At 34.4% G+C, this 26283-nt stretch overlaps 3 protein-coding genes across 3 annotated transcripts; all 3 read left to right on the top strand.

The window, feature by feature from the left end:
* The first annotated feature begins 13 nt into the window (after nt 1-13).
* On the top strand, nt 14-1057 carry LOC127526532 (extracellular calcium-sensing receptor-like). The gene has a single exon (XM_051922159.1). It carries the CDS (start codon nt 19-21, stop codon nt 916-918), a length of 900 nt encoding a protein of 299 aa, XP_051778119.1. The 5' UTR covers nt 14-18; the 3' UTR covers nt 919-1057.
* An 8296-nt stretch (nt 1058-9353) lies between these two features.
* LOC127526623 (extracellular calcium-sensing receptor-like) lies at nt 9354-14334 on the top strand. Its single transcript, XM_051922530.1, has 6 exons — nt 9354-9553; nt 9656-9950; nt 10650-11462; nt 12731-12958; nt 13162-13285; nt 13421-14334. The coding sequence occupies exons 1-6, from the start codon at nt 9354-9356 to the stop codon at nt 14332-14334; spliced, it is 2574 nt and encodes an 857-aa protein (XP_051778490.1).
* A 634-nt stretch (nt 14335-14968) lies between these two features.
* LOC127526622 (extracellular calcium-sensing receptor-like) lies at nt 14969-24071 on the top strand. The gene is made up of 8 exons (XM_051922529.1): nt 14969-14987; nt 18502-18658; nt 18793-19087; nt 20327-21194; nt 21370-21416; nt 21694-21921; nt 22648-22771; nt 23151-24071. The coding sequence occupies exons 1-8, from the start codon at nt 14969-14971 to the stop codon at nt 24062-24064; spliced, it is 2652 nt and encodes an 883-aa protein (XP_051778489.1). The 3' UTR covers nt 24065-24071.
* Nucleotides 24072-26283: the final 2212 nt, after the last annotated feature.

The raw sequence follows: 26283 nt of genomic DNA, 5'->3' as shown, positions 1-26283 counted from the left end.
GCAGATTCCATTGACTGTATGCTGTGCCCTCCTCAATACTGGCCAAATGACCAAAGAAATCAATGCCTGCCCAAAGAAATTGAATTTCTTTCATTTGATGAAAATTTGGGAATAGTGCTAGTGTTATTTTCTCTTTGTGGAGCTTCTCTTACGGTGGCTATTGTAGTAGTCTTTTTCCATCACAGACGTACCCCAATAGTCAAAGCAAATAATTCAGGGCTGAGCTTCCTTCTTCTTTTCTCATTAACTCTCTGCTTTCTTTCCTCAATCTCATTTATTGGCAAACCGTCTCAGTGGTCATGCATGTTTCGTCACACAGTTTTTGGCATCACGTTTGTCCTCAGTATTTCAAGTGTACTAGGCAAGACGATTGTTGTCCTAATGGCCTTTAAAGCTACAGTCCCTGGTAATAATACTTTGAAATGGTTTGGTCCCAAACACCAACGGTTAGGAGTGGCTGCTTGTACATTAATTCAGGCTATAATATGTGTCCTTTGGCTGATAACATCCCCCCCGTATCCATACCAAAACATGAAATATTACAATGACATTATCATTTTGGAATGTGCCCTTGGATCATCAGCTGCATTTTTCAGTGTTTTGGGTTACATTGGACTTCTTTCCTTTGTGTGTTTTATTTTTGCTTTTCTTGCTCGCCACCTGCCAGACAACTTCAGTGAAGCTAAATACATTACGTTCAGCATGCTGATATTCTGCACAGTGTGGCTCACATTTATTCCTGTTTATATCAGTACACCTGGGAAATACACAGTAGCTGTGGAAATATTTGCTATTTTAGCTTCCAGTTTTGGCTTGCTTTTCTGCATTTTTGCTCCAAAATGTTATATCATATTATTATATCCTGAAAGAAATACAAAAAAACACATGATGGGTAAAATGTATTCCAAGTCATTATAAATCAAAATGTAAAGTAAAATTTTCTTTCATTTTTTGAAGATGCTTATGTTAATCACAAAACATGCAATTTTTAAATAGTACAGTTTGCATGGTTAGATGTGTAATCTTGTATATATTGAAACTGATCCATTTTTCACATTTTTTCACTCATGTTTACAAGTACAATAAATGTCTTAAAATTACAACATATGACTATCTGCATTAATATCTTTGAAACCTCAACCTTACCTAAGTGACTTTTTGAATAACCTCTTTAAAAGATCAACAGATGTGACAGAAAAATTATGTAAAGAAGAAACACTACGATGATGTAATGCATTTTCTGGTGGCATAAGGAGTAATATTTACAAGGTATTTTCAAGCTATCACAGCCATTTTAATGTAATTAATTATACAGAATTTCAGTGAAACAGGACAATGTTAAGCAAACTATATGTAATTTATTAACTTGAGTCAGCTTCACTTGCATTGTTCAAAAAATGTAAAAATTTTCAATTAAACATTGATGACACAGTACAACAACAACAACAACATTTGTTTAAATAGCACATTTTCATACAAATAATGTAGCTCAAAGTGCTTCACAATAATCACAAGGAAATTTCCTATAGTAAAGATATAATTTAAATCATTGCACCATTAAGTAAAAAATCAAGTATCGAAGAAAATGTCTTTTTTGGGACTATGGAAAGGTGTAAAAATGAAAAGAAGGAGAGAATGGGAGTGCTAAAAGTTTTTTTTTAATAAAGCTTTATTACTAGTTTATCTTTCAAATCAAACAAGTCCAGGTTACAGTGGATTTCAGTTGGGGCCAATGGGGGCCAAAATTGAACAACGGCAAATATCAATAAAATGTTCGTGATAAAGATAGAATTGTACACTAAAGTGAAGCACAGTCAAGCAAATTAAAGGTTTTGAATTGAAGACCTGGTTTTCCCAATCATTCATTTGTTGTACTACACATTCAGCATACTATGAGAGATAACTAAAAATTGGTTGCTGGAACAGAAATATATTAAATAAGCCATTCTGCCATTCATACATCAGCTGAACCACTCTGTCCAGTTCCAGTATTATAAAGTGATAAAGATATTGCAAAAGAAACTGTTACACAAGATTTACAAAATGTGAAAGAGAAATTTGTATTATTTTAGTTGTCTGATTATGTATGTGATTGTGTGTGACAGTGTTTTTGTGCATTTTATGTCTGGTCACTTCTTTTCATCTACTTATAATGAAATAGGCCCTAGCTTGCCAATAATCTTAAGTGAAATGGCAGTCAATGTTAAACAAAAATAACATAGATAATAAAATGTCATTAAACAATCTGGGCTGTGTTTTCCAAAAAGAATGAATCTTAGATGTGTTTCCCATAAACAATCCTAGTAAATAATAATAAATAAAAAATGCCTAGAGGGGGCTGGGCGGTCTCATGGCCTGGAACCCCTGCAGATTTTATTTTATTTTTTTCTAGCCGTCTGCAGTTTTTTTTTGTTTTTTCTGTCCTCCCTGGCCATCGGACCTTACTTTTATTCTATGTTAATTAGCGTTCCCTTATTTTAAATCTTATTTATGTTATCTTTTTTCTCTTTCTTCATCATGTAAAGCACTTTGAGCTACATTGTTTGTAAGAAAATGTGCTATATATATTTATATATATTTGTGAATTTCCCCTTGGGATTAATAAAATATCTATCTATCTCTACCTATCTATATAAATAAATGTTGTTGTTGTAAATAATGAACGAGATAAGGAATGACATAGGTAAAGAATGAGTGAGTTTTATGAGTGTTTCCTGAAGACCTTCATTATTTGTCATTTAACGAATGAGTTTAATGTACTTCTTTGTTGTGCTATTCCCCAGCATCCACGTCAAAAAAGCAGACAGTCGATAACAGGAACATTATTCCACATCCCACATAATTTAGCTGACAAATATATATTGTCACACCAGATGTATGCAAATGTAAAAAGGAAAAAAAAATAGAAAAATCAATTAACTTGCAAAAAAAAAAGCACAACATAAAGAAATAAAAATAACTAAATATAACCTATTAGTCAAAAATCTATAAAAGGGGTCAGAACATGACTTGGCTTCTTTGCAAAAAAGAACAATGGTGAGCAGTGATTGAAAAAAAAACCAGAGGAGTTAAAACAACTTATATAGGGGTTGACAAAAAATTAAGAAGTGTTGTTTTCCAAGGCTCATGGAAGTCACCAAGAACTTATGCAGACAACGGGATCGCATCTTCCACCAGCCGAGTGTGCACTCTGCAACAGTACATGTGTTTTGGTGTGCAGCATTATACCTCTCTCCAGCCACGGTTTGATGATTTAACACTGGAGTTAGCAGGTGTTTGCTAAAAGGATGCCCACTGTCACCCAGTAATGAACTACCAGCAAATGCATCATTTCTTGCCATCAAACACATTTCGGATTTGGACCAGATATAATCAGCATGTGTACTCCCAGGCCGTTTGGCTACAAGGTCTGTAAAAATTCCTGATGGTTGGTTGCATATTACCTGGACATTTTGCACCAAGAACCTTTATTGACAGGTATGATTGGGATTCAAGAGGATGGGACTCTGAATAGGAATGAACATTCTATCGACTGCACCTAGTGTCATGCAAGGCATTATATTATTATTATTATCATCCAATTTGAGCAAAGGCCGGTTGAAGAAACTTTTTCATGGCCACACAGTGTCAGTAGCAGGATTTGAGCCCACAACATCAGGTTCTGTTGTGTGCATGGACACAGCAGTCTTGATCAGGATTTGCATCAGCATTGGTCAGCAGGATCTGATGGCGTAGAGAGCTGTCAGCAGCTGTAGTTCCTCTTTCTAATTTTTCCTGCACTAGACCAAGGAGGGTTATTATTTCTCCCCTTGGCAGCTTGCGCTTTTTTAGTAGTTCCAATATGCCTGCAGAACAGCATTTAGGCTGGTGAGTTGGTCATTAGACAGTGGTATCTCCTTTTGGGCTGTAGAATTCTCTGAATAGCTGCCACTGTTGTAACTGGTACTAAGGGGCAATTCAACTCCCAAACTTAAAGGATGTGTCTGGTTACATAGTGAGTTTGATTAGTTATTTCATTATGTACTCAAATTGTCCATAGATGTTAAAGGAACAAATAGACACTTTCATGCTAATTTATTACCTACATAGTTTGTGTTTATATTACAAACAATAACTTCTTCTTATTATTATTATTCCATTGTTCACATTAAATAGCTTGCTTTTTGCTTTTCACTTATTGAGTGATATCTGTGTCTCTGTGACAGAATCGCAGGCAAGAATCCTCATAAAGAACAACATTAAAAATAATGAGTGCATCACATTACTCATTAATTTACGAATGAGATTAAGTACTACTTTAGTTAGGATGGGTTTTGGAAAATACTCATCAATTAACAAACAATCTTAAGTACGAGATAACAAAGTACTTAGCATTACAAAAACTAGGAGGAACCCTAATCCCAACAAAAAATTATCAATACAATACAATACAATACAATTTATTTTTGTATAGCCCAAAATCACACAAGAAGTTCCGCAATGGTCTTTAACAGGCCCTGCCTCTTGACAGCCCTCCAGCCTTGACTCTCTAAGAAGACAAGGAAAAACTCCCAAAAAAACCCTTGTAGGGAAAAATGGAAGAAACCTTGGGAAAGGCAGTTCAAAAAGGTTGGTTGGGTGTGCAGTAGGTGTCAAAAAGAAGGGGATCAATACAATACAATACACAGAACAGAACAAATCCTCAATACAGTATACAAATAAAAATTTTACAAGTATGGACCAGAATTTAACAGTAGATGATATCTCATGATATGATTTGGATTTGTTTAGAGTCCTGGAGACCTCAGCCATCAAGCTGCCTCCCCCATTTGGCCATTCCACAGCTGAAACAGCGCTGGGCCAGCCAATCCAATGAAAGGACCCCTCTACCCCATGATTCCTGCAATCCTCCATCAGGGATGACTTTACCTTAGGAAAGCAAAACAACTTGGCAGGTGAGCCATGGCACCAAATGCCACATTTGAGTACTGAGAAGAGAAACAGAATAGGTGAGGGTTAGTAACAAATTATAACTATCATGTTACTTATGCTTTAGTGCTAATTACTTACAACAGAGATGCAGTCTGTACACATGTAAATCAGTTAAAAAGCAGTAGATTGTCAATACAGTAATCCCTCCTCCATCGCGGGGGTTGCGTTCCAGAGCCACCCGCGAAATAAGAAATCCGCGAAGTAGAAACCATATGTTTATATGGTTATTTTTATATTGTCATGCTTGGGTCACAGATTTGCGCAGAAACACAGGAGGTTGTAGAGAGACAGGAACGTTATTCAAACACTGCAAACAAACATTTGTCTCTTTTTCAAAAGTTTAAAATGTGCTCTATGACAAGACAGAAATGACAGTTCTGTCTCACAATTAAAAGAATGCAAACATATCTTCCTCTTCAAAGGAGTGCGTGTCAGGAGAGAGAGAGAGAGAGAACAAAGCAAGCAGTCAAAAATCAATAGGGCTGTTTGGCTTTTAAGTATGCGAAGCACCGCCGGTACAAAGCTGTTGAAGGCGGCAGCTCACACCCCCTCCATCAGGAGCAGGGAGAGAGAAAGAGAGAGAGTGACAGAGAAAAACAAACTGAAAAATCAATAGGTGCCCTTTGAGCTTTTAAGTATGTGAAGCACCGTGCAGCATGTCGCTTCACGAAGCAGCTGCACACAGAAGGTAGCAACGTGAAGATAATCTTTCAGCATTTTTAGACGAGCGTCCATATCGTCTAGGTGTGCGAACAGCCCCCCTGCTCACACCCCCTACGTCAGGATCAGAAAAAGTCAGTGCAAGAGAGACAGAGAAAAGTAAGCTGGGTAGCTTCTCAGCCATCTGCCAATAGCGTCCCTTGTATGAAATCAACTGGGCAAACCAACTGAGGAAGCATGTACCAGAAATTAAAAGACCCATTGTCCTCAGAAATCCGCAAACCAGCAAAAAATCTGCGATATATATTTAAATATGCTTACATATAAAATCCGCGATAGAGTGAAGCCGCGAAAGGCGAAGCGCGATATAGCGAGGGATCACTGTAATACCATTATCTGTTTTCATTATTGGTCCATTAGTAGAATGAAATCAGTTTGTGAAAAGTAATATAAAGTAAATGTGACACCATAATTTAACAACAAAATCTGCCTAAAAATATAAATAAGTACCTATTGCTTCTAAGACAAATGCAAAAGAAATGATACATGGCAGAAAAGAAAATCACACTTTTCTAAAGCAGAGCCGGTTCTGCTGATGTGCTGGATAGTATTGTTCTTCAGTCGCTGTCTGCTGATTAGTTACAGGTGTCAACAGGTATGCACAAAGGGTATGCAGGCTTTCACACAGTAGCTGTCCACCACTAAACTCATTGTTTCTTGCCTTTTGACACACTGCCCAATTGGCTCAGTGAAGAGACCTTTTGGTTCTCTCATATCACCTTGCCACAATATCAATAAAAATTCCTTGATTGCAAAATCACCTATGTATTCAATGCAGAGAATTTTTTATGGCACGAGAAATGAGGTTCCAATAGGCTAGGTGTATGAACATGTATCATCTACAATCCACTGGTTTAAGTTTTTAGGTTTGTGAGCTGGTGGTTGCTGAAAAAGACACATAATTCAATGGATATTCCTCTGGGAGGGTTTTCATTGTTGCAACAGTACTGTCTCTACCAAATGTATGAACCTCCAGTTCCTGCCCTTCTTTTCATTCTTTCCACATAATCAACTGCAACGCAGAAAAAATCTCTGTGAAAGTAAAGTTAGCTGTAACCTTTGAATGCAGTGTTTTCAGAACTATTAAAGAACAAATATATATTAACTTATAAATGTATAATTATTACAAGTCTAAATTATTTAAATGAACTTGACAATTTATCTATAAACGACATACTGTAAAAGCTTTATTGCATTTCATCATGAAAATATTGTATCCTCAATATAAATATTACTATTCCAAATGTATAGAGAGCTGTCATAACGTGAATTTAATATATTCTGTGTGGTGACTGGCAGCCACTACATGTGGACACAGAAGGTGAAAGAGAAAGCCCATTTAAGAAACACTTAGCGATTAATGACTGGTGAATGATCAGAGAGCACGTACATTACAAAGGGCTTAACATGCTAGTTTAGTTACAATGGGAATTGAGAAACACTCATAAATTAAAGATTAATCTTAAAATCCATCCATCCATTATCCAACCCGTTATATCCTAACTACAGGGTCACAGGGGTCTGCTGGAGCCAATCCCAGCCAACACAGGGCGCAAGGCAGGAAACAAACCCCGGGCAGGGTGCCAGCCCACCGCATGACACACATATACTAGAGACAATTTAGAATCGCCAATGCACCTAACCTGCATGTCTTTGGACTGTGGGAGGAAACCCATGCAGACACGGGGAGAACATGCAAACTCCACACAGGGAGGACCCGGGAAGCAAACCCAGGTCTCCTTACTGCAAGGCAGCAGCACTACCCACTGTGCCACCGTGCTGCCCTAATCTTAAAATGGATTTAGATAGATAGATAGATAGATAGATAGATAGATAGATAGATAGATAGATAGATAGATAGATAGATAGATAGATAGATAGATAGATAGATAGATAGATAGATAGATACTTTATTAATCCCAAGGGGATTTTATAATGTTCTTAGTGTTACAATGCTTTTGGGAAATATAGCCCTTTATAGCAAAATTTTAAATTATTTCAAGCAGTTTTACATTCTACATGGTAAACACAGTAGAGCGGTAATTAGCACTATTGCCTCACAGTTCCAGGACACTGTGTGTCACTGTCTGAGCGGGTTTATCACCAGGTACTTTGCAATTTCTACAGCATCCTAGACACTCTAAATTGGTAAACCATAAAATGATTTCTATTGTGTTTATGCATTACTATCCAGTGCATAATAAGCTGCTTGGAAACTTGTTTTTCTTACATATTCAGTTTATCATCTTCAAGTTTCATAAGGAAATATAGCTGTTCTCTTAGAAAGTGTGCATATCATTAGAGGAAAAAAATTTTCTGGTAAGCTGCTTGTCTAACTAGTTTATTCTCAGTATTGAAACCTTGCAGTATCTCACTCCATTCTCCTTCAGTCTTCACATTTAAATACACAGTCTTCTGTATCTTATTATATTCCAACTAGAATTGCCATGGTTCATTTGTAATTCTTTATTTTTTAGAGTAACCTACTTGTACTTTTTTGTCTATGTTCACTCAGTTGTGAGACTGTGGTATTTCTGTTTCACTTGGGACAAAGATTTTTAGTATGTGCCTGCTATTCTTTAAATTTGATGGTCACACAGAAAGGCACTCTAAAAAGATGGACTTGTATATTAAAAGACCTACTACACAGGAGTAAACATTTGCTTTCTCTTTACTATCAAGCATTAGAGATGCTTTGCTGTGAACTGGAAGCAAGCTAAACATCCATTTTGACTTTTTTTTTATAATAAATGTATTCTGTCAATGTGGTCATTAGACACGACTGTAAAGAAAACTTCATTTTGACAAGAAATTGGTCATCATGTTTGTTATGTTCAAACTTCACTATTTTTTCTGATGAGTTTCGGGATAAAATCTTATGGGGAAACTTTACATACATGTTTTTGAAGAACTATCAGATAAATTATTTTTCTACCTTATATAAATTCCAATAACTGTTTGGTACTGGCAGTGCTATAGTGATACAGTGGGTAGTGTTGCTGGCTCATAGGTCCAGTGCCAAACATTGTCCTTGTGGAGTCTGCAGATTCTACTCTGACACCCAATCCCACACATCTTGTTAACTAGTGATTTCAGACTGGCATCATGTGGGTGTGTGCATGATTAGGCACTCTATTCAAAGCCTTGTACCCAGTGCTGCTAAAACAGTCTCGATCCTCCCATGACCCTAAATTGGATTATGTTGGTTTGAAAATGTTATTCTATGTTAGTGCTTTGCAGGCATATTATAAATATAACTCAGGTTAAGTGCCTTGCACTGCATCTACTTTTAAAGTAAGTCTGGAATTTGGAATGAACCTCATCTTTGTTCTTTCCAGTCTAATACCTTACTCACCAGACCAAACTGACTGAAATCAGTCAGTAATAAGTAAATGCATCTTGCGTATGCATACATGAAGAGCAAAGTCAACTTGTTTTAATTACAACGCAACAGTAGCTTAACATTTACAATGTCTTCATTCCGCTGTTCTTTCTCCTGAGACAAATCTACAGGGATATCAAGTATACAAAAGTCACTGAAGTTTAAAATTCAAAATTGCTACATTAACAAGCTCTTGAGACCCACCAGTCGATATAAACACCCAAGTGCCTGTATTGCACCAACTTAATTATGCAAGGACAAATTATACACAACACTGGCAATGCTTTTCCTAGCAGTACTGTCAGTGGCTTCTCTAACTAAAGCTGAAGATGATGCCTGCAGACTTCTTGGCCCACTTGCCACCTCTCCACTTTTTCAGCTTGGAGATATTGTAATTGGTGCAATCTTTTCAATCCACAATTCTGTTGGCGGTGTGAATCCCAGCTTTACAGCAAGGCCGGACCCCTTGATATGCAAAAGGTTAGTATTCTAATGACTAAAATGATTTACTCAAAGAAAAATATATTCATTTTTAACCTGCTGTTTTTTTTTAAAAAAAACTAATTGATTGGTCTTTCTCAGTTTAAATTTTAGAGAATTGCAGTTTGCTCAGACTGTGGCCTTTGCTGTGGATGAAATAAATACCAACTATGACATTCTTCCTGGGTTTAAAGTGGGATACAAAGTTTATGATTCCTGTGGCTCTGTATCTCTAGCTTTAATGGCAGCTTTGGACTTTGCAAATGGACAGGACATACAATTCTCTGCAAATTCCTCTTGTCCCACACAACACTTTGTCTCAGCAATAATAGGGGAGAGTACATCCACGTCATCTCTAGCACTTGCATCAACATTTGCCACTTTTCGGATTCCTCTGGTAAGGCATATTTGCAGTAGCTTCTAATTGTTATTTAAGCTAATATGGCTGTGTCAAGCCCCGGGCATCACACATTGAATGAAATGAAGATACTTAAATGCTCAAAGTTATGCTGGTAGTGCTCCTCGGTAATAAAACTCTGCACAACTGCTAAATACTGTTAACATTTTTGAAAATTCTCTCCTTCCTTTGAAAACCTCTTACTTGTTGAAGTTATTATTCTTTTCTGTAAGATATATAAGCAGTCATTGGAAACCTTTCTGTTAGAAGAATCAGACTTAGAAATCTTTATTTCAGTTATTGTCATGCATAATGAAGAAATGTTAATTTCAAAAAAGGACTGCACTTTCCATTAGTACATTTTTAAGGAAGTAAATAGTTAACAGAACTGTTAAGAAGGATGATCTGGTCAAGCACAGAATTATTTACATTTCTTTATCTACATAAATCGTTTGTATATCATTGAATATTTTACTAATACTTTGCATTTTGTCCAACATAATTATTTTGCATTTTCTGCAATTATAGCATCCTGAGCAGTTTGTTGCCTTGCATTGTGTTGTGTCAGTTTAGAATGTGATTACAGTGAAATAAAGTTTTTTCTTGGAGATTAAGATTAATAAGATTCATGTGCAAAAAATGTATTTATTATTACATGTGTTTTAATAAACATTATTGTTCACCTTTGTTTTCTTACAGATAAGTCATTGTGCCACCTGTGACTGTCTAAGTAATAGAAATGAATTTCCTTCATTTTTTAGAACTATACCAAGTGACTCCTTTCAGACCACTGCACTAGTTAAACTTATGAAATACTTTGGCTGGTCATGGATTGGCACAGTTCGCAGTGACAATGACTACGGAAACACTGGGATGTCAGCATTCATAACAAAGGCACAGAAAGAAGGCATTTGCATTGAATATTCAGTGAGTCTTTACAGGTCAGATTCAAGAGAAAAACTACAGAAAATCATTGACATAATAAAAACATCAACTTCTAAAGTTGTGCTAATTTTCATGAATACAGCTGATGCTATGATTCTGTTTAAAGAACTTAATTCACAAAATGTTACTGGCATTCAGTTTGTAGGATCTGAAGCCTGGGTTACTGATCCTGTATTAATCTCAAATGAAGAATACAGATTTCTGACTGGCACAATTGGTGTTGGGATACCAAAAAAAGTTATCCCAGGACTTGAAGAATATCTGTATAATATTAATACACGCAAAATTTATACAAGTCCTCTTATGATGGAATTTTGGGAAGAAGTATTTAATTGTACTTTCCGTAAGAATGCAGGCGTAAATGAAAAGTTATGTACAGGCTTAGAAAATTTGCGCAACATCAGTCACCCCTACACTGATGTTTCTAATTTGAGGGTCGCTTATAATGTTTACAAGGCTGTATACCTTGCAGCTCATGCAATGAATAATTTGCTGCCGTGTGGAAAAGGACTTGAATATTTGTACCGAACAGACTGTGTGAAAACCATCAATATCCAGCCTTGGCAGGTAAAGTACAAGCTAACTGTCTAATGTTATAATAACTAATGTAACAATAAGGTACCCTTCATTGATCTTATTATTTGAACTTGTTATGTGAGAAATGTTCAGAAAGTCTGTAATTTCCCAGCACACTCTACATATACACAATGTGATGTAAAGAAGGTATATTTTGTCTTGGTGTTCTTAATAAGCAAGCACAGTGCACAATACAGTAAGTTCATTTTGAAATCCTAAGAGTGCAGTATGTGTGTGTCTGTATGTGTGTTATGAAAAATATCTATTTGTTCTAAATATTTTAAGAAATTTAAAGAGTAATCATTATAAAATATGACTATTAGTATGTGTTCTTTCTTTTTCCTTAATGGTGAAAAAAGGTATTGTTTGGTCACTGTAAAGTAAGCATTTGTTTTGAAGATTTATACACTGATACTGTCCACAGTTGAGGCAAAATGCTTCCAAAAATTCTTTACAATAATGGTAACAATATTTACTTCTATAGCACAAGTTTTAACGAAAAGATGTAGCTCAATTAGAAACATAATATGACATTCACCACATTTTCAATATATAGGAGAAAAGGGGATAAAATGGCTGGTAGTTTTCTTCCCTTTTCAAATATTTTTTGCTATTTCAAAGTCTGCAATCAATAGGTCCACGTGTACCAAATCTTCCTCAGAAAATTTTGAAGCACTTAACAGATTAGCCTGACATAAAGTATTTTTGTATACTACATGAAAAAACCTGTATATCACTTTCAAATGCAAAATAATTATGTGGGCTACAGCCTTTAGCAGGATCATCAGGTGCAAGTCAGGAATTAGTTCTTAATGGGACGCAATCCCTCTTCACACTACAGACTCATTTACTGACTCACAAACAGCAAAAATGTAAAGTTAATTATCTAAATCTGCATGTCTTTAGGATGTGGGAAGAAACAAGAGTGCTTGGACATGGTACAAATGTGCAAATCTAACACAGATGAAAATAAATCCAGGATCTTTCATCTATGATGTAGTTGTGTTAACAACTATGCCATCTATTTAGATATGAAAGTTAATTTCCTTTTTTGATTATTTTGCCAATCAAATGTATATGACTACAAATATTGCAAGTCGCATTTTGCGAAAAAAGTATTTTGCTTTTGTTCTCATACTGTATGTACAGTATTTTTAGAAGTGTACATTTGTGGGTAAAAGGCTATATCAGAAATTTGTTCTGCTTTTGTTTTTATAGGTTAAATGACCTAGTATTTTTGCCTCCTAATGTATTTCTAGGTTGCCAATCAATTAAAATCAATAAACTTTACATTTAAAACTGGAGAAGATGTATATTTTAATGAAAACCAGACAGCTAACGCCAGGTATGATGTAATAAACTGGCAGATTAAAAATGGAAAGACTAGAATTGTTACTATAGGATATTATGACACATCTGCACCAAATGGAAGTACATTTTGGATCAATAATACAAGAATTATGTGGACAGATGGCCAGAACAATATGGTAAGAATTTGAAGACTAGGGTAGGAAATCAATATATGTAAAAATGAAATGCTACTTTTTTTCATGTTGTTTAAATGTGCAGTCCTATATGTCTAACTGGATTGCACTTGTGTGAAAAGTGTGAATAAGACCTAAAATGTTTGACTAAGTTTATAAAATAAATGCCCATAATATCTTATAACGCTTCTTGAAACTTCTTCCAGGTTCCGAAATCCGTATGCAGTGACAGCTGCACGGCTGGTACTCGAAAAGCATTTAGGAAAGGAAGACCGGTGTGCTGTTTTGATTGTATCCCATGTACAACTGGAAAAATCAGCAATGCTACAGGTAACAGGTTTTGCCATGTTTTGCCATAAACATGGAGAAGTATAGCTAGGTGTTAGGCAAAATATTGTAAAACAAACAATATAAAGATCACCATATGCTTGTATATAAATATTTATTCTATGTCTTACTCTACAGATGCTGTTGACTGCTTTCCATGTCCTTGGAAATACTGGCCCAATACTGGAAAAAGTCAATGCATACTCAAAAAAATTGATTTCCTCTCATATAATGAAATTCTGGGAACCATTTTAGTGGTCCTTCCAGTGAGTGGAGCATTTTTAACCTTTTCTGTGGCTATTATTTTCTTTCATCACAGGCGGACTCCTATTGTTAAAGCAAATAATTCAGAACTGAGCTTTCTTCTCCTGTTTTCCTTAACCCTGTGCTTTCTTTGTTCACTGACTTTCATTGGTGAGCCCTCTGACTGGTCATGTATTTTACGGCATATAGCCTTTGGAATTACATTTGTGCTCTGCATCTCTTGCATACTGGTAAAAACAATAGTGGTGCTAATGGCTTTTAAAGCTTCTCAGCCTGGTAACAAGATTAAGAAATGGTTTGGGCCTGTGCAACAGAAACTCAGTGTAGCTGCAAGTACATTTGTCCAGATTGTTATATGCACCCTTTGGTTAACATTGTCGCCTCCATTTTTATATCATAACACAAAACTTTTCAAAGACACCATTATTTTGGAATGTGATGTGGGGTCACCAATAGCTTTTTATCTGGTGTTAGGTTACATTGGACTACTTTCTGGTATGTGCTTTGTTTTTGCTTTTCTGGCTCGTCAACTACCAGATAACTTTAATGAAGCTAAACACATCACATTTAGCATGCTAATATTCTGTGCTGTTTGGCTTACCTTCATTCCAGCTTACATTAGCTCACCTGGGAAATATATTGTGGCTGTTGAGACATTTGCCATTTTATCTTCAAGCTTTGGCCTGCTTTTGTGTATTTTTGCCCCAAAGTGTTATATCATATTACTAAATCCTGAGAAGAACACAAGAAAGCATTTGATGGGAAAAAATGTTTCAAAATCACTGTGATAACAATGTTTGTATCTGATTTGAATAAAAAGAAGTTGCAAAATTATATACTGAAAGCCTTATGTTTGTAAAATTAATCATTTTCTTGTCTTTTATTAACTTTTTATTATTACAATATATTAAACTATACAAATTGCTCCCAGCTACCTATACTGTACACACATTTTGAAATTTTATTGGTATTATTTTGAATGTAATTATAACTCCACTACTGGTGTCAGATAAAAGAAAGCATTGTGGTTCATTGTAACTATTACAATATGTCATGACCAGCTCTAATCACCTTAAAGAACAGGTCTTTAAGATTTAAGTAAAAATGTTATCTTTAAAGATACAGTTACAATATTTTTCATATTATTCTTCAAATAAAGTCTCACTTGCCTACAGTGCACTGATAAAGGAATAGTAAAGCTCTTTTATTAATTAAAAACCTAAAATCAGGCGAGTGTAATTTACCAGGCTCATTTCATCACTGGTATTTGTGCATTATGGTTCACTTCTGACTCCTAGGTGGTCTGGTTTGTGTGAGTGTATTATTGGTTCCTGTGTGCAGCTGCATTACACAACTCTGTAACGAAACAAATGGGCTCATAATTGTGAAGGATGGATGAAAATCTGATGATGAAATGTAGTCATGAGTATAGTAAAACCAGGTAATGCAAAATTCAGGAAACACAATCCTTCACCATGGACAATAGTGAACAGTTCACTTGTAAAAATGAGATAAAATAATATACAGTTGGGAAGATTTCAAGCAAAACATTATTGGATACATTTTATGCTTGCAGTGGGCTGGCGCCCTGCCCGAGGTTTGTTTTCTGCTTTGCACCCTGTGTTGGCTGGGATTGGCTCCAGCAGACCCCCATGACCCTGTCGATAGGATATAGGAGGTTGGATAATGGATGGATTTTATGCTTAATTTTTTACGAAGCTGTGCCTAAATAGGTAATAAATTATTTACTTTATTTTACTTTCAGTCAAGGTCTGTATCAAAATGACAACATTCTGTATTTTAATTATTCTCAAATGCAACTATCCACACTTTATAATATGATATAATCTTTACATTGTATATTATATTATTTACAATACCTTTAGTGCTATTATATACACAATATATACATTACTGATATACTAATGTAATTATTCTACTTTCCACTATACTCAGATATGCTGCTAATACTTAAGGAATACCAAGCATTCTGTATTTCTCATGCACATCTCTATTCCAATAAAGCAAAATTATTAATCACTTACAATTATAATACAACATACTGTTTAAATTGCAAACTAGTTTGGTGAAATATCAGTTTGAAAGTGGATAATTACAGTTTTACTATAATAGTAGATCCATGAATGATAGTTTTGGAACTTCTTATTTTGCACTGTTGCAATTACAGTACTCAGTTATGCATGTTTTTGTGCAGAGGGTAAAAATTACCTTTATAAAGGGAACCAATTCGTCATAGACCACACACACACACACTTATAGACTAATGCCAGGACAATTTAGGCAAAGCTCAAACAGTCACCAGGAAAGGGCAAATGCTTTGGATTTAAACACAGGGCTTTGGAGATGTGAATCATTGTGCCACCAAGCCACTAACACTTAATTTTTCAAAAATGCAGTAAAACAATTCAGTTTTTTTCAGAAGTCATGATAGAGTTAATATCAAAATATAAAAGAAAAAAGATGCCTACAAAAATATGAGTAATTTTCAAAAGCTAAAAACATTCCTTTTTTAATATGTAAGGTTAATTGGTTCCCTCTAGATACTGTAGGTGAAGACAGGTAACCCTATTTCATCTTAAGGATACCATCACATGCAAATTACTCAGGAGCACAGCTGGCTGTAGAGCTTAAGGGTTACGTTAAAGGAGTGCTTTGGAATTTAAGTATTGCATGTCATAAATGTCTTTGCCTAACTTATGAAGATATTGAGATTAAACAAATCTGAGGCCCTTTTTTCAGTTTGCAGCATTGCCTGCTTCAGGTCCTTTATTCCGTTTGCTTAAATGTTAGGTCAGTAATGTCTTCTTAAAGTTAAAGGCTTGGATCCAAAACTGCATACTATATACACAAATTCCGCTGCTGTCTTATTGTGTGAACTAAAGCAAGTTATCCAGATGGGCAGTATAAACCACAAAAAAAAAATACTTTTAGTTTTAACAGCCCTCATTGACTTTTGGAGGGATGCTCCTCTCACCTGTACAAGTTTTAATTCATTTTTGGACCATTTTACTGCCACATCCCAGTTTAAGGTGAGATTTTCCATGAGAAATATTTTGCTGTGCTGAATAATGTGTGTGTGTGTGTATGTGCACATGGGGGAGTGAGCACACTTAGAACTTTTATGTTTCTTTCAGAGGCAAAGTGATTATACAAAAATAGGGTTACAGGGACATTATGCCTACTATCAAACATTTTTTATAAAAACAGGTTAGACACTGCTGTAGAAAAATTTTGAAGGGTATTGTTAGTTCATATATAGGCAATTGCACCAATGTGATCATATTACAGACAAGGGGAAAAAAAAACTGACACCCTATAATGTATTTAACAGATACCCCATATGTCTATTTTTTGTTCCCAACTCTAAGTTACCATGACTTTTTATTAAGTTATTAAATAGCATCTTTTTCTTCCTTCTTTCTCTAAAGAGCAAAGATTGTATAACAACTCAAATTATCAAATATATCAAATGTATACATAGAACACTTTTTTGTAAAAACATTGCACACTCTTATGCACATTTCGTAGATACTATACAACATAATGTCCACCCAAAATTTCTTACGTTAATGTATAATCTTTAATTAACAAATGCTTATTTTCCTGGTTTGCTATTGTTGTTGGTTGGATGGAATTCAGGTGTTTTTTCCTATTTGCCTTTAGGACATTTTTTATGCGTTGTGATTTTATTCTTTCTGCTTGAATGTTCTTTTAATCCCTGTGTCCCTCAATGCCTCCAGTCCAATTATTTACTGTGATGGAAAACTTTCTGGTAATGAAAAACAAAATAAAGATGCACACTATTAAAAAGTTGTTATATATGTTTGTTTAGCTGGAGCCCCCAAGTAATTGGTCAATAAAGCTATTAGTATGCAATAAGTCTTTATTGTGTCCTGGTGACTGAGACATTACAAGGTTTATGAATTTCCATTCATATTAAAACAATTATGACATAAATCAAAACATGGGCTATTATTGGACTCACTTCTGTTCTAATATGGTACAAACCCACGAGCCGCTGCGGCTGGATAAGAAATCATCATTTCAGTTATCAGTACAAACAGATGAAATGCAGGATGTAAAATTTTACAAACAAAACACTACTTAAGAGAATATCATGCTTTTTGAGTATGTTTTTCCTCATCCTGCTGTGCCCCTCATCACTATTCTTTATTTTCTCTCAAGACTTTTTGTGAAGGAATCAAGTTAAAGACCACCTGTTGAAGGTGATGTTTTTATTATTGTAGCTGTATGACCCTGAATACATTAACTATCCCATCATTTGAATTAAAATTATATGATTCCCTGCAGTGGGTTGGCACCCTGCCTGGGTTTGGTTCCTCCCTTGCACCCTGTGCTGGCTGGGATTGGGTCCAGCAGACCCCTGTGACCCTGTGTTAGGATATAGCAGGTTGGAGATTGACTTGAGTGACTGAATTCCTTTTTTTTTTAAGAAATTAATTTGTAGAAAAATCAATGCAAGTATTTCCTAAAATTTACACCATTTGGGTGTAAACTTATTAATTTCTTTGAAAAGTAATCATGTGATTTGGGGAACGTTCAATACAAAAAATCCAAAACACTCATAAAGGAATATGATACTAAATGTACATTTCATTTTATTTAGGATAAACGCCAAATTCACTAGTCACTTCACGACTTTTAGTATGTCACTATATACCATAAAATTTGAATGCAAAATAGCATTATGCTTTTCTCATATTTTTACTCTGTAATTTCTGCTGCAGAAGAAAAACCTCTGGGATTCAAGATAAGCTCAGTGAAGTCTGAAACCTACCACATGTGGGTGCCACCCTAGAGACACAATCTTCTATATAAATACACCTGGTGAAAAAAGCCTTATCTTAATAAGGCATGCACAAAATTTAAAATGCACTCTCTATTGCTGCTATTTTTTTTTGTATTAATAAAAGCAGAAGAACAAGTCTGCAGACGTGCTGGGCGACAGATCAGGCCTTCATTCTCCAAAGATGGAGATCTTATAATTGGAGCAATCTTTTCCATCCATGATTCTATTGTTGAATTTAGACAAAATTTTACATCCAATCCAGAATCTGTGTCTTGCAAAAGGTTAGTACATGGTGGTAAACAATTTCAATATGTTTATTAATCTGTATTGTCCAGGTGCCTTGCCTGCATTCACGTTACTTAACAGTAAACTTTCATGTTCATTTTTTTTTTAAATTTCTATAAATATTTTGCAGTTTAAATTTCAGAGAACTACAGTTTGCTCAGACAGTGAGATTTGCAGTCGATGAAATTAATAACAATACAGATATACTTGGTGAATTTGTTGTGGGGTACAAAATCTATGATTCTTGTGGTTCAATTCCTCTGGCCTTAATGTCTGCCATGGATTTTGCAAATGGACAAGATAAATCATTTACTTCGAAAACAGCTTGCTCTTCATCTAAGTTCATCCCTACAATAATAGGAGAAAGTTCGTCATCTTCCACTATAGCTCTTGGATCAACATTTGCACCATTCCGTATTCCTCTGGTAAGGAAATTACTTGTTTAATCTAAAGATATTATATTGTATATAAGCAGAAATATGTGGTGTAAGGAAGACTGAGTGGAGCATAGAGCTTATGTCAAGAACAAGAATGCTTGTTTGCAAAGCAACATTAACTGTTATGTCAAGATTTAAAAGAACAATGTAAATAATATGAACATTTCTGCTTTTACAATGTTTTATACACTTCACAAACAGATACACAAAAATCAGTAGCATGTGATTTTAATAATTAGTACTATAAAATGGTACTATGATTACATCTTGCCTGAAGAAGGGGCCTGAGTTGCCTCGAAAGCTTGCATATTGTAATCTTTTTAGTTAGCCAATAAAAGGTGTCATTTTGCTTGACTTCTCATTACTGTAACATGGATAATTTTCTAGCAAAGGTAAAACAATTAGCTTTACAAAGTTGTGAACTTCCATAGAATTTTTTAAATATGTGCCACTAAAATTTAATTAAGTCAGTTCAATAAAAGGATACACAGGAAAAACATGCTTCTTTCCTTTCTCTCAATGTTGTTAAAATAACAAAACTTATTTTCCTGCATAACTAATATTTTTTGTTTTTTATAAAATAATGTATGTTGTTCAGAGGAAAGAAAAACTGTTTTTAATTGAATGCTTTTCTTATGCATTTTAACATTACTTCAGTAAAGATAGTATTAAAATGCTCATTTAAAAAAAAACTTTTTTTGGGTGTTACATGTTGTAATAATGAATTTACTGTACTGTGAAAGGTGAGAATGAACTAAAACTTGTAATGAACAGTTAAGCAATAAATCAGTATTTATCTTTCATATACAGTTTATCATTCATATACTGTATTCTTTATACAGCCTTTCAGAGAGTATGCTTACAAGACACCTTACAAAATATAAAAATGTAATTCCAAAAGTAAAATAATGCAAATGTGGCTTAGCAAGGTCATAATTTGCTCACATAGTCAAATCTGAATGTAAGGAAAGTTTTTTACGCTTTCTGTTGCTCAGTGTATTGCGTGAGTGTTAATTAATATTCCAAAATAAATTATACTAAAATAAAGACTTAATAGTTAAAAAACAGTTCTTTGAAAAATGAGCATGGTTTTTGTATCATTTATTTTTCAAGAGATATATTTCTCTGGTGTGGTGTTGAACAAACATTTAACATGGATGAATAGACTGTGGTTATTATTGATACTAAATAAATAAAAATACATTTTCATTTGATTATTTTCTACAGGTAAGTCACTGTGCTACCTGTGCCTGCCTAGATAACAAAAGAGAGTATCCATCGTTTTTCAGAACACCACCCAGTGACAGTTATCAGTCGGCTGCATTAGTTCATCTTTTGAAACATTATGGATGGAACTGGATTGGAGTAGTTAGAAGTGACAATCACTATGGCATCTCAGGAATGACTACATTTATGGAAAAAGCACAAAAAGAAGGAATATGCATTGAATATTCAGAGAGATTTTATAGAACTGATTCAAATGAAGTGCGTGAAAAAATTGTCAACACAATAAAAACATCAACTGCGAAAGCTGTAGTTGCTTTTATGGTAACAGCTGATATATTGGTTTTACTGCAGGAAATTCTCAATCAAAATGTTACTGGTATTCAGTGGATTGGCACCGAGGCATGGTCCACTGACCCTGTATTGGTTGCAAAGACAGAATTCACATTTCTGCTCGGTACAATTGGCCTTGGAGTTCAGCAAACATCAATCCCAGGCTTTAAAGATTTCCTATACAATATTAATCAGGAAGACCTTGTGGCAAGTCCTACAATGAAGGAATTTTGGGAAGAAGCTTTTCAGTGCACTTTTTCTAATATATCTAGCTCTAATAAAACAATATGCAGTGGTTTTGAAGATTTACGTGAGAGGGGCCATGTTTATAATGAAGTGACTAAAATACGAGTTGTTTATAATGCTTACAAAGCAGTGTATATCGCTGCCCATTCTATGAACAACTTATTCTCTTGTTCTAAGTCCAAAAATCGGAATAGCACATCTTGTGGGAAAGATCTTAACGTAGAACCTTGGCAGGTAAGAGATATTATACTGTATTCCCAGACCTTCAACAACAATGACATAATATGCAAGTGTATTTCAAGATTAAGTTAATGAAAGGTTCACCACGTTACTTTGGAAACAATAAACTGTGTAAAGTAAAATCATGGCTTTAAAAGTTGTACACTTATTCTGCTTTACATATCATTAGCTGCTTTAATGATATGGATGCTTTTTATTTTTGGAAATTTTATCAATTTATAATAAAGATGACCAATGTTTTAATATTGACTTTTTAATTGGTGTGGCAAAAAAGGTCACATAATTTTATCTCTTGAAAAAGAAAATAAATATAGAATAATGTCTTTGAAATTCTGAACATTTTTTCGTGACCAATTGTTTATTGAACATTTGTTTAAATATGAAAAATTCAGCCATACAAAAAACAATGCAGTACACACTCATCTTCAACCACCCTCGCAACGCCCAATCCTTCATTCCCTCAGGTTATAGTTTAGCAGTTCCATAAACATTGTAAGTAATTTCAACAAGCTGTCACAAATAATATTTTTCATACATTTTGATAATTACAGGTTTTGGAACAGTTAAAATCTGTAAATGTGACTCTTACAAATGGACAAAGGCTTATTTATAATGAAAATGGAAGCCTAGAAATAGGGTATGATTTAGTTAACTGGCAAATAAACAAGAATGGAAAGACTGAAGTGCTGACCGTTGGTTACTATAATCCTTTTGCTCCATCTGGAAGGTTTTTTACATTCAACAACAGAACTATTACCTGGTCAAATGGACAAGAACAGGTATTGTTTAAAAATTAATTTTCTTTGTTAAAAACACAACCTCATTGTAAACTACTTCTACATAATGTGAATATTCATTCATTTGGTATTTACAAAAGTGCATTACAACACGCACCATTTTAAACAACTATTATGAGGTATTTATGAAATTGGCTAAAACATCAATTATCTTTTTCATTGAAATGGAAATTTATCCAATTTCAGAATTATTTTGTTAGCAGAATGTTATTACAAAATGTTCAAAAGTTAATTTCAAGAGCAGAAAGACAACAGTTACTAAAAAAGCCTAATTTAAGTAGTTTACTTGACTATAAGTCATTTACATCTTTTAATATTTAACATTGCAATAGTGATTTAGAGAAAAACCTGATATGTATAACAGATGTATTAATTAATACAAGACATTATAACAAGCAAAGTAAAAAAAATGTTTTAGCCTTGTCATGCTTACTTAACATGTCAATTTATTTAACAAACTATCAAAACACACATTGCCAAAGATTTTGAACAAAAGTACTCAGAAATACTTTTTGTTTTGTTTTACCTGAAACTTCAGGCCAAAACAGCAAATTACCATTTCAGGTTGTCTTGGTATGTGTGAGTTTATGTGTGTACTGCCCAGGACTATCGCCTTCTCTTCTCTGTAGCCACTACTAGACACCAAGTGAAACTGATTAGTAGATGGGAACCTGAATAGATTTACAATAAATATGTTTGAAATTCTAGGTGCCAAACTTTGTCTGTAGTGAAAGCTGTACCCCAGGTTCCAGAAAATCTATCAAGAAAGGAAAATCTGTTTGTTGCTTTGACTGTATCCCATGTGCACGAGGAAAAATCACTAACACAACAAGTAAGTACAGTGCACATAATGCAATACATCTAATTGGTCGCAAGTGTAATCTTCATTAATGTATATATTTACTTTAATGTAATAAAAAATGTTCTTTTGAGTTTATTTGTAGGGATATAATATGAGGGATGTTCAAAACGTTTCCGCACTTTTTTTTTAACTCTATTTATTAAGAAAAGAATTTCAAAAACATATTACATCACTTTTCTACATAGTCACCTTCCTTTACGATGCAATTTTCCCAGGCACATGACAGACACAACCAATTACTACTCCTCCCGCCTTCACCATTTCCAACGAAAATATAAAAGCGCGGAAACTTTTTGAATGTCCCTCATTTGTACACTTTTACATTTTAATTCCTTTTTTTGTTTTACAGATGCTTTGGATTGTATTGAGTGTCCATGGCAGTACTGGTCAAATAATCAAGGAAATCAGTGCATTTTGAAAAAAACTGAATTTCTTTCATTTAATGAATTTTTGGGGATAATACTAACCACATTTGCAGTCATTGGAACTTGTTTAACTTTGGCAGTTACTGTGATTTTCTTTTTGCATAGAAATACACCTATTGTCAAAGCAAATAACTCTGAACTAAGTTTCCTTCTTCTCTTGGCTTTGACCTTGTGCTTCCTGTGTTCAGTGATTTTTATTGGTCAGCCTACAGTTTTGTCCTGTATGATGAGGCACACCGCCTTTGCAATCACATTTTCCCTTTGCATGTCTTGTATATTGGCTAAAACAATTGTTGTTTTAATGGCTTTCCGAGCCACACGGCCTGGTCATAAATTCAAGAAGTTGTTTGGGCCATTGAAACAAAAGTTAGGTGTTGCTTTCTGTACATTTATTCAGTGTGTAATCTGTGCACTTTGGCTGACAATGGCACCTCCTCTCCCTTATCAAAATATAAAACACTACAAAGATGTCATTATTTTGGAATGTGATTTAGGATCATCTTTAGCTTTTTATGCTACATTAGGATACATTGGACTTCTCTCACTATTGTGTCTTGTTCTTGCTTTTTTAGCTCGGCAGTTGCCAGACAATTTTAATGAAGCAAAATATATTACATTTAGTATGATCATATTTTGTACTGTGTGGTTCACGTTCATTCCAGCTTATATCAGTTCACCAGGGAAATACATAGTAGCAGTAGAAATTTTTGCCATCTTAGCTTCTAGTTTTGGATTACTCTTTTGTATTTTTGCTCCACGATGTTACGTTATATTGATTGAGCCTGAAAAAAATACAAGGAAGCATATGATGGGGAAAACATTGTCTAAAACAAAATAAATCAGTGTACAAGTGTAAGAATTTCTGTATATACAGTATATATAAAACTCTTACTTTTTTAAAGTATCACAACACTGAATTTTCCATTCTCATATACAGAGGTATTAACTGCAAAGTACACAGTAATAAAAATATTTCTATAAACAGTAATGTAATTAATTTTTTGCCAATGTATTATTTTCTGACAATTTGTGAAAGCTTACAAAGCTTTGCTGCAATGCTGAATTTTAAATGCTCATGTAAGTTAAGAAAATTGTAATTGCAGTTTATATGTTAAGGTTTGACAAAAACACAAGAACAAGACAAATTATTGTCATACATATATTTTTATATACACGCAAATAAAAACTGTATTTTTGAAGTTTTGTGTTAAAGCCCTTCTTAAATATGTAATACAATATTTTTATTAGAAAATGTTTACACTAATAAAATTATACTTTTAAATGGAATCTGTGCTATTCATCTTCATTAATGAAGTTATTGAAAACATCCTAAGGTCATCCTGCCCCTACAGCCATTTTTACAAAATTAATGATTTGGATGTCCACAAGGGAAATGGTTGAAATGCCAATAGTTAATTGTTTGCATTTAAGCACTGCATATTTCCATATTTAAATCATTAATAAATGGGAGAAGTGTGTTTTCTTTAGCTACTACTTCCAGTTGTCAGTTAGTCAGTCGTTTTCTAACCAGCTTAGTCCTGAGCAGGGTAGTAGGGATCTGCTGGAGCCCATCCCAGCTAGCACAGGGTGCAATAAATCAAAAACAAAAAAAATTACTACAATGAAGTATTATAGGAAAACTATACATTATACTTATTGGAATACAGATTTCATGTTTTTGAGGAAGTTTTGCTCTCAGTTTCTTATGTTTATGGATGTGTTTATTCTTTATGAATGCATACCTTTAAAATGTTGAATAGCTTGTAGTTTAAATTTCAGAGAACTGCAGTTTGCTCAGGCAGTAAGATTTGCAGCTGAAGAAATAACAGTACAGACATACTTGGTACTCTTTCAGCAGGATACAATATCTATGATTTATGAGGTTCTATTCCTCTTGCTTTAATGTTTGCACTGGACTTCATAAATGGACAGGATATATCAGTTTCACCAAATACAGTCTGCTCTTCTCATCTTTTAAAACATTTTGGGTGGAACTGGATTGGAGTAGTTAGAAGTAACAATTATTATGGTAACATTGGAATACTGAAAGAGCAAAAAATGAAGGAATCTCCTTTGAATATTCTGAGAGGTTTTAACAGGACAGATTCAAAGGAAAAAGTGCTGAATGTTGTCAACACAATAAAAGCATCATCTGCAAAAACTGTGGCTGCTCTTATGGTTACAGCAGATATTTTGACTTGACTGAAAGAAATTCACAATCAAAATGTTACTGGTATTCAGTGGATTGGCACCCATGCACAGGCTACTGACTCTGTATAGGTTTCAAGGACAGAATTTCATTTTTCGTAGGGACAACTGGCCTTAGGATACAACAAACAACTATTCCAGGCTTTAAAGAATTCCTTTATAAAATTGATCAAGATGAATTTACTTTAAGCCCTATTATGAAAGAGTTTTTATGAAAAAACAATTCAGTGCAATTTTCTAATAATGTATCATGCTCGAACAACACAATATGTAATGGCTTTGAAGATTTACACCAAAGAGATCATGTTTACAATAGAATATGAGTTGTCTGTAATATTTATAAAGCAATGTACATCACCACCAATTCCATAAATGAGCTATTATTTTGTGCTAAGTCAGAAAAATGTGCAAATAGCACAGAATGTGATAAAACAATATTACCATTAAACATTGGTAGGTAACAACATGCAGCATTTAAACATATGTGGTGAAAAATGAAATATAACACATATTTCGAAATCTAAATTGTTTGTTGCTTTTCTGTTTTTCCTTGCTCCACTATTTTGCAGGGGTGTTGCTCATTTGCTGCTTAACAATTCCTGTCTAAAATTACTCATTTATGCTTTTAAATCTGCTTATGATAAAACGGTAAAGATTGTAAAAAAAAATTGTACGTGAAATATGTGGCAGTTCAAAATAATTTAGCATCAACACTATGAGTATTACTGGTATTACATCCATCCATCCATCCATTTTCCAACCCGCTGAATCCGAACACAGGGTCACGGGGGTCCGCCGGAGCCAATCCCAGCCAACACAAGGCACAAGGCAGGAACCAATCTTGGGCAG

The sequence above is a fragment of the Erpetoichthys calabaricus genome, chromosome 2 (genome assembly GCF_900747795.2).
Source record: "Erpetoichthys calabaricus chromosome 2, fErpCal1.3, whole genome shotgun sequence".
NCBI lineage: Eukaryota > Metazoa > Chordata > Cladistia > Polypteriformes > Polypteridae > Erpetoichthys > Erpetoichthys calabaricus.
The sequence above is the reverse complement of the archived record's forward strand: the minus strand, read 5'-3'. Positions and strand labels throughout refer to the sequence as shown.